Below are 12500 nucleotides of genomic sequence, written 5' to 3'. Positions count from 1 at the left end.
ATACAACCCAGGAAGCCACTGTGTATGGGCGCCTGTGAGTGGGCACCACGCCCTTCTGTAGGCGTCTCAGCGCTCTCCTCTCCCCGCCCACAGGAGGGAACGCCTACGAGAACGCCAGCTACCACGGCGAGGGCGGCTACAGCTACACCGTGGGCGAGTTTCCCGAGGTCATCACGGGCGTTCACAAGGGTCCAGGTGTCGTCTTCGTCATCCCTGCTGAAGAGGTGAGTGTATGGGTCGTCAGTGTGTCATACTATGAGTGTATGGGTCGTCATAGTGTCATACTATGAGTGTATGGGTCGTCATAGTGTCATACTGTGAGTGTATGGGTCGTCATGATGTCATACTGTGAGTGTATGGGTCGTCATAGTGTCATACTATGAGTGTATGGGTCGTCATAGTGTCATACTGTGAGTGTATGGGTCGTGATAGTGTCATACTGTGAGTGTATGGGTCGTGATAGTGTCATACTATGAGTGTATGGGTCGTCATGGTGTCATACTGTGAGTGTATGGGTCGTCATAGTGTCATACTATGAGTGTATGGGTCGTCATAGTGTCATACTGTGAGTGTATGGGTCGTGATAGTGTCATACTGTGAGTGTATGGGTCGTCATAGTGTCATACTGTGAGTGTATGGGTCGTCATAGTGTCATACTGTGAGTGTATGGGTCGTCATAGTGTCATACTATGGCTCTATCATATCTACACTTGAAACTGTGTATGGAGTCAGCCTCCACCACATCACTTCCTAGTGCATTCCATTTATTAACTACTCTGACACTGAAAAGGTTCTTTCTAACGTCCCTGTGGCTCATGTGGGTACTCAGTTTCCACCTGTGTCCTCCTAATGCGTGTGCCCCTTGTGTTAAATAGTGTGTGTGTGTGTGTGTGTGTGTGTGTGTGTGTGTGTGTGTGTGTGTGTGTGTGTGTGTGTGTGTGTGTGTGTGTGTGATTAGGCTGTAGTCCTTCCACTTGGCTTGTTGCTGTTGGTTTCCCAGGCAACACTCATCCTTACCCGCCCCCCCCCCCCATTACCTACCTACTCATGCTCTCTCTCTCTCTCTCTCTCTCTCTCTCTCTCTCTCTCTCTCTCTCTCTCTCTCTCTCTCTCTCTCTCTCTCTCTCTCTCTCTCTCTCTCTCTCTCTATGAAGAAAATTTCTCAAATTCTCAACTATCCAAATTTGAGAACATGAATAGTTGTGGTGTGTGAGGAGATCCTTTATAACGGGTGTTGCTATATATTAACCAGGAGGTGCAGTAAGGAGGTGGCGCAGTCCTCGTCATCCCCCGCTGGGCCCTCACAACACCAGAACCTTTTGGGCACATTCACCCATGGCGGCCTTCCACCACTAGCTGCTTCAGGGTCATTGTTGTAGTAACACCAGCTCTTACTAACTGGGACTGTGGCAGGATAAAGCCTGTGGGTGCTGGGACTGTGGCAGGATAAAGCCTGTGGGTGCTGGGACTGTGGCAGGATAAAGCCTGTGGGTGCTGGGACTGTGGCAGGATAAAGCCTGTGGGTGCTGGGACTGTGGCAGGATAAAGCCTGTGGGTGCTGGGACTGTGGCAGGATAAAGCCTGTGGGTGCTGGGACTGTGGCAGGATAAAGCCTGTGGGTGCTGGGACTGTGGCAGGATAAAGCCTGTGGGTGCTGGGACTGTGGCAGGATAAAGCCTGTGGGTGCTGGGACTGTGGCAGGATAAACCCTGTGGGTGCTGGGACTGTGGCAGGATAAAGCCTGTGGGTGCTGGGACTGTGGCAGGATAAAGCCTGTGGGTGCTGGGACTGTGGCAGGATAAAGCCTGTGGGTGCTGGGACTGTGGCAGGATAAAGTCTGTGGGTGCTGGGACTGTGGCAGGATAAAGCCTGTGGGTGCTGGGACTGTGGCAGGATAAAGCCTGTGGGTGCTGGGACTGTGGCAGGATAAAGTCTGTGGGTGCTGGGACTGTGGCAGGATAAAGCCTGTGGGTGCTGGGACTGTGGCAGGATAAAGCCTGTGGGTGCTGGGACTGTGGCAGGATAAAGCCTGTGGGTGCTGGGACTGTGGCAGGATAAAGCCTGTGGGTGCTGGGACTGTGGCAGGATAAAGCCTGTGGGTGCTGGGACTGTGGCAGGATAAAGCCTGTGGGTGCTGGGACTGTGGCAGGATAAAGCCTGTGGGTGCTGGGACTGTGGCAGGATAAAGCCTGTGGGTGCTGGGACTGAGGCAGGATAAAGCCTGTGGGTGCTGGGACTGAGGCAGGATAAAGCCTGTGGGTGCTGGGACTGAGGCAGGATAAAGCCTGTGGGTGCTGGGACTGAGGCAGGATAAAGCCTGTGGGTGCTGGGACTGAGGCAGGATAAAGCCTGTGGGTGCTGGGACTGAGGCAGGATAAAGCCTGTGGGTGCTGGGACTGAGGCAGGATAAAGCCTGTGGGTGCTGGGACTGAGGCAGGATAAAGCCTGTGGGTGCTGGGACTGTGGCAGGATAAAGCCTGTGGGTGCTGGGACTGAGGCAGGATAAAGCCTGTGGGTGCTGGGACTGAGGCAGGATAAAGCCTGTGGGTGCTGGGACTGTGGCAGGATAAAGTCTGTGGGTGCTGGGACTGAGGCAGGATAAAGTCTGTGGGTGCAGGGACTGTGGCAGGATAAAGCCTGTGGGTGCTGGGACTGTGGCAGGATAAAGTCTGTGGGTACTGGGACTGAGGCAGGATAAAGCCTGTGGGTGCTGGGACTGTGGCAGGATAAAGTCTGTGGGTGCTGGGACTGAGGCAGGATAAAGTCTGTGGGCGCTGGGACTGTGGCAGGACAAAGCCTGTGGGTGCTGGGACTGAGGCAGGATAAAGCCTGTGGGTGCTGGGACTGTGGCAGGATAAAGCCTGTGGGTGCTGGGACTGAGGCAGGATAAAGCCTGTGGGTGCTGGGACTGAGGCAGGATAAAGCCTGTGGGTGCTGGGACTGTGGCAGGATAAAGCCTGTGGGTGCTGGGACTGAGGCAGGATAAAGCCTGTGGGTGCTGGGACTGTGGCAGGATAAAGCCTGTGGGTGCTGGGACTGTGGCAGGATAAAGCCTGTGGGTGCTGGGACTGAGGCAGGATAAAGCCTGTGGGTGCTGGGACTGTGGCAGGATAAAGCCTGTGGGTGCTGGGACTGAGGCAGGATAAAGCCTGTGGGTGCTGGGACTGAGGCAGGATAAAGCCTGTGGGTGCTGGGACTGAGGCAGGATAAAGCCTGTGGGTGCTGGGACTGTGGCAGGATAAAGCCTGTGGGTGCTGGGACTGTGGCAGGATAAAGCCTGTGGGTGCTGGGACTGAGGCAGGATAAAGCCTGTGGGTGCTGGGACTGAGGCAGGATAAAGCCTGTGGGTGCTGGGACTGTGGCAGGATAAAGCCTGTGGGTGCTGGGACTGTGGCAGGATAAAGCCTGTGGGATAATTATAGCTAGGGGAAGACTTTGGGATAACTCCCCACCCATCCTGTTCTCTTGAATAGTACATCGTATATTGACGTATAGTCCCTCCCCCCACCTAACACCCCCCCCCCAAAAAAAAAAAAATGCTTTACTGAAAATGGTAGCGACTCGCGAAATGGAAGTGTTGTTCCGTTTTCTGTTGGTGGGTCCTCGGAGAGGTTAGGTTCGGGTAATTGAGTTGAAGAGTTTAGTGGCGTTGGGAAGGGTGGGGGAGAAGGGGCTGCTCCAGCACAGGCAACAGGGGCTCCGCGTGTCAACAAAGGCGGGGATATTTCCCACAGAAGCCTCGCTGGCTTAAGTGGTTGGGCACCATTCCTCCAACACCCCCCCTTCCCCCCGTCCCATCCCAAATCCATATCCTGACCCCTTCCACGTGCGATATAGTCGTAATGGCCTGGCGCTTTCCCCTGATAATCTCCTCCTTCCCCCCCCCCGTCCCTCCCTCAGCTTATATCATTGTGTTGTGTAGGACTTAACGCTAAGCTGACACCATGAAGGCGCTCACCTTGTGTTCACCGTCTGGGTGGTTGGCTTGTTTATAAGACCACCAGGTACAGGCTGCTTAACCCGTGCTCGTCTATCACCTGGGGCAGGTATATACGGTAGCCACGAAGCCTTCACGCTAATGGTGTATATCTCTTGAGGATGAGCGTGACCTGTGGGTGGTGATGAGTGTGGCCGGCCCTCGGGGGACCTGTAGCGTGCAGGTGTCTGGTGTGATGAGGGTGGTGATGAGTGTGGCCGGCCCTCGGGGGACCTGTAGCGTGCAGGTGTCTGGTGTGATGAGTTCGGATATTCTTCATGTTGTGTGTGTGTTGTGGGGGATAGTTGGTGCCTTATGTTTGCTGGCACTGTTTGTGTGTTGTGGGGGATAGTTGGTGCCTTATGTTCGCTGGCACTGTTTGTGTGTTGTGGGGGATAGTTGGTGCCTTATGTTCGCTGGCACTGTTTGTGTGTTGTGGGGGATAGTTGGTGCCTTATGTTTGCTGGCACTGTTTGTGTGTTGTGGGGGATAGTTGGTGCCTTATGTTCGCTGGCACTGTTTGTGTGTTGTGGGGGATAGTTGGTGCCATATGTTCGCTGGCACTGTTTGTGTGTTGTGGGGGATAGTTGGTGCCTTATGTTCGCTGGCACTGTTTCTGTGTTGTGGGGGATAGTTGGTGCCTTATGTTCGCTGGCACTGTTTGTGTGTTGTGGGGGATAGTTGGTGCCTTATGTTTGCTGGCACTGTTTGTGTGTTGTGGGGGATAGTTGGTGCCTTATGTTTGCTGGCACTGTTTGTGTGTTGTGGGGGATAGTTGGTGCCTTATGTTCGCTGGCACTGTTTGTGTGTTGTGGGGGATAGTTGGTGCCTTATGTTCGCTGGCACTGTTTGTGTGTTGTGGGGGATAGTTGGTGCCTTATGTTTGCTGGCACTGTTTGTGTGTTGTGGGGGATAGTTGCTGCCTTATGTTCGCTGGCACTGTTTGTGTGTTGTGGGGGATAGTTGGTGCCTTATGTTCGCTGGCACCTGTCTTGTGCTGGGGTGGGTGTACTCACCTAGTTGTGCTCACCTAGTTGTGCTTGCGGGGGTTGAGCTCTGGCTCTTTGGTCCCGCCTTTTAAATGTCAATCAACTGTTGTACAGGTTCCTGAGCCTACTGGGCTCTATCATAACTATCTTTGAAACTGTGTATGGAGTCAGCCTCCATACACTGTGTGTGTGTGTGTGTGTGTGTGTGTGTGTGTGTGTGCGTGTATTCATGTGTATTCACCCAGTTGTGCATGTGGGGGGGTTGAACTTTAGCTCTTTGGTCCCACCTATCAATTATCAATGAATTGGTGATTAAGTTAGGACATAAGAATGAAGATAACTTCAGAAGGCCTATTGGCCCATACGAGGCAGCAACTATTTATATCCACCCAAATAGGTGAGGTATTTGGATACAACTTTTTGTGCCAGAGATAAGGGGAACAGGTTAAGGGTTTACTATCCTGGAGCTAGGATTGGTGACATTGTTAACAACATGAATGATATTATGGCTGGAAATGGGAACAAACCCATTATTTGTATTAGTGCCGGTGGAAATAATGTTCGACGAGTTAGGAGTGAGGAACTGTTACAGAGGTATAAGACAGTCATAGAATTAGTTAGGAGCAAGGGATTAATTCCGATCATATGTGGCATTCTTCCAAGAAAGGGAGTTGGTAATGAATGGTTGTCGAGGGCACTTGGTGTCAATTGCCGACTTGACAAATATTGTATATCAAACGCAATATCCTTCATTGATAACTGGAAACCCTTCTATGGAAGAAATGACATGTATGCTCGGGATGGGTGCATTATCCAGGGCTGGGGTTGTTGCTGTTGCCAACTCGTTGGAACCTGCGGTGGGAGAGGTTTGTTGGGGTTTAAACTGTTAATAGATAATGGTATGGGAATTGACATGAAGAAAGGAGGTAATAAAAATATATGTTTGTGGGAGAAACAACTTAGCAAAATGATCAGGGAAAGAGAAGGGCCTCATAATAACAATACACTTAGGGTATATTACACTAACAGTAAAAGTCTAAGACACGAAATAAACGATTTAAATGCTCTTGTCTGTGCTGCCAAAAATAGATATTATTGCACTTACCGAAACGTGGATGAATGTAGAAAATAGAGAACTATTAGCTGAATATCAAATAAATGGATTTAAACTATTTCACACAGATAGATATATTAGACGTGGAGGTGGAGTAGCCATATATGTTAGGGACAATTTGAAATGTAGTCTCAAAGAGGGAATCAAAACTGAGCCACAAACAGGAACTATTTGGCTAGAATTAAACAAAAAAGTAAATAATCTTATATTAGAAGTTATATATATTTATATATATATATATATATATATATATATATATATATATATATATATATATATATATATATATATATATATATATATATATATAAATATATAGGCCACCAAACTTAGACAGGATGGAAGCAAAGCATTTTTGGGATGAAATATCTAGAGCATCTAGGTCTAGCAGTATTTGTGTCATGGGTGACTTTAATTTTAGTGGAATAAATTGGTCTAACAGAACTGGGAATAATGAAGCAGAAGATTTTCTAGAATTAACTGACGATTGCTTTCTTACGCAACACGTTAAGGAACCAACGCGGGAAAATAATATTTTAGACTTAGTGTTAACTAACAGGGAAACACAAATTAAGGACATCGAAATAGGGAGTGAGCTAGGGAACAGTGATCACAAAAAAATCAGATTTGGTATAGAATGGAATAGAACTGTAGGGGAGCATTCTGTTAAAGTGCCAGATTTTCGAAAAGCTGATTTTAATAGCGTAAGAAATGTTTTGGGTCAAACAGATTGGAAAGTCTTGGGCCTGGGGGATGGGCCGGTCTTGGAGCGAGACGTGAACCCAGCGATAGGTGATGTAGAAAGGGATTTCGATGTGGATTCAAAATATAACTTATTTAAAAATATTCTAAGCAAAGCCCAGGAACGTAGTATACCATACAAATTGAATAGATCGAATACTAATGACCTAAAATGGATAACAAAGGATCTGAAGAACCTTATAGGTAAAAAGAACTTGGTACAAAAGGATTAAGAATGGGGAAGTCAGTTTAGAACAGGAATTTGTACAACTGGTTAGAAATGTTAACAAAGAGATAAGGAGAGCAAAAAGAAACTATAAAGTACGCATAGCAGAGTAAGCAAAGTCAAATCCTAAAATTGTTTAAAGTTATATCGAACAAAGTTTAGGGAAAGGATAGGTCCATTAAAAACTGAGACAGGTCAGATATCTGATAATGACGAAGAGATGAGTAATATTTGTAAAAAATATTTTATTTCTGTATTTACTAAAGAGGAACTTAACAATATGCCTTCAGCCGAACAAGTCTATGTGGGTGGGGACGAGGACAGGTTGACTAGAACAAATCCACAAGGGCCGTGACGAGGATTCGAACCCGCGTCCGGAAGCATCCCAGACTCATGCCTTAATCGGCTGAGCTACGACAGGGTAAAAGAGTTGAAACCGAAATCATTAATCAGGTTGACTAGATTAGCAGTTACCAGGGATGATGTTATTAAACAAATAAACTCAAACCAAACAAATCCCCAGGGCCGGATGAAGTGTTTGCCAGGGTGCTTAAAGAATGCAAAGAGAAGCTTTGCGATCCATTGTCAACCATATTTAATAAATCATTAGAGTCAGGCAGAGTGCCAGAGTCGTGGAAGGTAGCTAATGTGGTACCAATTTTTAAGAAAGGAGATACATCACTTGCATCAAACTATCGGTCAATTAGCCTAACGTCTATTGTGGGAAAGTTACTTGAATTGATAATTGCAAATACTGTTCGTCTTCATCTTGAAAAACATAAATTAATAAATGATTCACAACATGGTTTAACCCGTTCATGTTTAACAAATTTGTAATCATTTTACTTTTGCATAGTTGAGGCAGTTGACAGTGGTAAGGTTTGTGATGTTGTGTACCTTGACTTTAGCAAAGCTTTTGATACAGTGCCACATGAAAGACTGATTAAAAAGATAGAGTCTCATGGTATTGAGGGTGCTATATTCAGTTGGATTAGGGCATGGCTATACCAAAGGAAACAGAGAGTTAGTATAAATGGGGTTAAGTCAGAGTGGGAAAATGTTGTAAGTGGAGTGCCTCAAGGCTCTGTTCTGGGACCTCCGTTGTTGATATAAAAATTATTTAGATTCAGGTTTGAGCAGCAATATTTGCAAATTTAACGATGATACAATTGGGTGGTTGTAAATAGGAGCTGCCTCGTATGGGCCAATAGGCCTTCTGCAGTTACCTTTGTTCTTATGTTCTTATGTTCTTACATCTGGAGAGAAGGGACTTCGTGACAACCCATCAACATGGGTTCAGGGAGGGTAAATCTTGCCTTACGGGCTTAATAGAATTCGCGATCAGGTGACAAAGATTAGGCAAGAAAGGGAAGGCTGGGGCAGACTGCATTTTCTTGGACTGTCGGAAAGCCTTTGACACAGTACCCCATAAGAGGCTGATGAATAAGCTGGAGAAACAGGCGGAAGTAACTGGTAAGATGCTCCAGTGGATAAGGGAGTACCTAAGCCATAGGAAGCAGAGAGTTACGGTGAGGGGTGAGACCTCCGATTGGCGTGAAGTCACCAGGGAGTCCCACAGGGCTCTGTACTCGGACCTATCCTGTTTCTGATGTACGTAAATGATCTCCCAGAGGGTATAGACTCATTCCTCTCAATGTTTGCTGACGACGCCAAAATTATGAAAAGGATTAAGACAGAGGAGGAGAGCTTGAGGCTTCAAGAAGACCTGGACAAGCTGCAGGAATGGTCGAACAAATGGTTGTTAGAGTTTAACCCAAGCAAATGTAATGTAATAAAGATAGGTGAAGGGAGCAGGAGACCAGATACAAGGTATCATTTGGGAGATGAAATACTTCAAGAGTCAGAGAGAGAGAGAGAAAGACCTAGGGGTTGATATCACGCCAGACCTGTCCCCTGAAGCCCATATCAAGAGGATAACATCAGCGGCATATGCCCCGTTGGCTAATATAAGAACGGCCTTTAGAAACTGGTGTAAAGAATCATTCAGAACTTTGTATACCACATATGTCAGACCAATCCTGGAGTATGCGGCTCCAGCATGGAGTCCATATCTAGTCAAGGATAAGACTAAATTGGAAAAGGTTCAAAGGTTTGCCACCAGACTAGTACCCGAGCTGAGAGGTATGAGCTACGATGAGAGACTACGGGAATTAAACCTGACGTCATTGGGAGACAGAAGAGTTAGAGGAGACATGATCACCCCATACAAGATTCTCAGAGGAATTGATAAGGTAGATAAAGACAGACTATTTAACACAAGAGGCACACGCACTAGGGGACACAGGTGGAAATTGAGTGCCCAAATGACCCATAGACACATTAGAAAGAATTGTTTTAGTGTGAGAGTGGTTGACAAATGGAATGCATTAGGAAGTGATGTGGTGGAGGCTGACTCCATGCACAGCTTTAAGTGTAGATATGATAGAGCCCAATAGGCTCAGGAACCTGTACACCTGTTGATTGACAGTTGAGAGGCTGGACCAAAGAGCCAGAGCTCAACCCTCACAAGCACAACTAGGTAAGTACACACTCACACACACACACACACACACACACACACACACACACACACACACACACACACACACACACACACACACACACACACACACATACACACATACACACACACACTCTCTCTTGCTCTCTCTCTCTCTCTTGCTCTCTCTCTCTCTTGCTCTCTCTCTCTTTCTTGCTCTCTCTCTCTCTCTCTTGCTCTCTCTCTCTTGCTCTCTCTCTCTCTTGTTTGCTCTCTCTTGCTCTCTCTCTCTCTTGCTCTCTTGCTCTCTCTCTCTCTCTCTCTCTCTCTCTTGCTCTCTCTCTCTTTCTTGCTCTCTCTCTCTCTCTCTTGCTCTCTCTCTTGCTCTCTCTCTCTCTTGTTTGCTCTCTCTTGCTCTCTCTCTCTCTTGCTCTCTTGCTCTCTCTCTCTCTCTCTCTCTCTCTCTCTCTCTTGCTCTCTCTCTCTCTTGACAAGGGACGAAATGGCAGGAGGCCGCAACAGGGACAAGGAAAGCAGCCAGGGAGATCAAACAAAGGAATTGCTAACCCAAGTTCTGGAGGAATTCAGGAGGGAGATGAATGAAATGAAGATTACAATTAACAACCTGCAAAGTGAACTAGCATCAGCAAGGGAGGAGATCAAATCTCTCACAGAGAAAAATAAAGAGACCGAGCATCAGGTGGGAAGGTGGGAATGTTACATTGGAAGGAAATGCCTCTGTACCTGATACATTTGCGGATATACTGAAAAAGAGCTCAGAAGCAATGGACACAGTGAGGGAGGTAGCGATGCAAGCAGCTGCGTCACAGGAAGCAGCAAGGTGCACCACTCAACTGCTGGAGAGGAAAAGATCAATGGTAGTTGTAGGCATCAAAGAACAGAAAGGATCCAACAGGCAAGAATGGAATGGCAAGGATAGAGAGGCAGTACATGGACTACTGAAGGGGTTACAGATGGAAGGGGCTGAACATAACATAGAGAAGGTTTTCAGGTTGGGCTGGTACAACAAGGACAGAAACCGACTTGTAAAGGTGGTGTTTACAAACGAAACCACAAAGGAGGACATTCTCGAAAGGAAGAGTCGTCTGCAGCATATGGAGGGATACAAAGAAGTATTCCTACAGAGGGACAGGACGAAGGAGGAGAGAGCCAGGGCAGCAGAGGCAAGGAGGAGGCGCAGGGAGAGAGGAGCAAACCAGGAAATCACAGCCCTCAACACAACAGTCCCAGAGACAAGAGGAGAACCCAAAACCAGCATCCCACCAACACCAGAGGGGGGGGCCACACCACCACCCCCCTCTGCATAGAAACCCTCCCTTTCCCTCACCCTACCTGCCCCCACCCAACCCTCCCTCCCACCCCACCCCATTCTGACCTTGACACCCCTTCCCCATTCCCATCATGTCCCCCCTCCCACCTTTTTCCCCCTGTCCCCCCTCCCCCTTCATCCCAGACCCTCCCTATCCCTCCTCCCCCCTCACTGCGTATCCTCCAGGTCCCCCCTACCTCCTTAACCCACACCCTACCTGTCCCCCCTTTCCTTCAATCCCCACCCCCCACCCCAAAATCCTCTGAGACCCTGCAAACCACCTCACAGATCCTCTCACCCACGGAACAGCTTCCCACACCAGCAGAATGCTTGCCAAGAAAGGGACATGAAAATGAACAGAAGAATAGGAGCTTCAAGGCGATGTACACTAACATAGATGGGATTTCAAATAAAACAAGTGAACTTGGAGAATGGGCACTAGAAGAAAACCCAGACATAATAGCACTCACAGAAACAAAGTTAACGAAAATCATAACAAACGCAGTGTTTCCACAGGGCTACTATGTAGTGAGGAAAGAGAGAGAAGGGAGAGGAGGAGGTGGTGTAGCTCTGCTACTAAGTTGGAGTTTCGAACAGATGGTAATTCAGAACTGTGAAGGTTTCAGTGACTACATATCAGGCACCATAGCAACTGGAGGACAGAAAATTATAGTAGTAGTCATATATAACCCCCCGCCGAATGACAGAAGACCCAGACAGGAATATGATAGAAACAACTTGGCCACCATCAATATAATAGAGAGAGCAGCTTCTGTGGCTAGCAGGAACGGATCCAGACTTCTAATCATGGGAGACTTCAACCATGGGAAGATAGATTGGGGGAACAGAGACCCACATGGAGGCCCAGACACATGGAGAGCTAAGCTGCTGGATGTGGCAACAAGAAACTTTCTAAGTCAACATGTCAAGGGACCGACAAGAATGAGGAGGGGATGAACCAGCCTTGCTTGATCTGATATTTACCCTAAATGAGTCGGATATAAGGGAAGTTAAGTTGGAAGCCCCCTTGGGAATGAGTGATCACAGTGTATTGAGCTTTGAGTACCTGGTTGAGCTAGGAATTATCACCCCCAAAAAAGAACTGGGAAACAAAGGGCTGGCGTACCGGAAGGGAAATTATGAGGAAATGAATAAATTCCTATGGGATATACATTGGGACACAGAACTCGGAACCAAGTCTGTACAAGACATGATGGACTATGTCACGCAAAAGTGTCAGGAGGCTGTAAGCAGGTTTGTCCCAGCCCGACAGGAAAAAACAGAGAAGCAAAGGAAGAATCCGTGGTTTAATAAGGAATGTATGAAAGCAAAGGAGCAAAACAAAAGGGCATGGAGGAACTTCCGTAATAACAGAACACCAGAAAGTAGAGAGAGATACCAGAGAACCAGGAACGAGTATGTCAGTGTGAGAAGAGCAGCTGAGAAAAGGTATGAAAATGATATAGCTAATAAAGCCAAGACCGAACCAAAGCTACTACACAGTCACATCAGGAGGAAGACAACAGTGAAGGAACAGGTGATGAAACTTAGGGTGGGCGAGGACAGGTACACGGAGAATGACAAAGAGGTGTGTGAACAACTCAACAAAAGGTTCCAGGGGGTC

General features: G+C 47.6%; 1 protein-coding gene across 1 annotated transcript in view; it reads left to right on the top strand.

Annotated features, from left to right (window-relative positions):
• LOC138349886 (ALK tyrosine kinase receptor-like) overlaps positions 1-12500 on the top strand; it is a 165951-nt gene that overhangs the window by 3835 nt on the left and 149616 nt on the right. The window contains exon 2 of the mRNA XM_069338877.1: positions 94-224. Coding sequence (XP_069194978.1) covers positions 94-224 — 131 coding nt within the window. The remainder of the gene's footprint in view (positions 1-93; positions 225-12500) is intronic.

Source organism: Procambarus clarkii, chromosome 40 (genome assembly GCF_040958095.1).
Source record: "Procambarus clarkii isolate CNS0578487 chromosome 40, FALCON_Pclarkii_2.0, whole genome shotgun sequence".
NCBI classification, from domain to species: domain Eukaryota; kingdom Metazoa; phylum Arthropoda; class Malacostraca; order Decapoda; family Cambaridae; genus Procambarus; species Procambarus clarkii.
The sequence above is the reverse complement of the archived record's forward strand: the minus strand, read 5'-3'. Positions and strand labels throughout refer to the sequence as shown.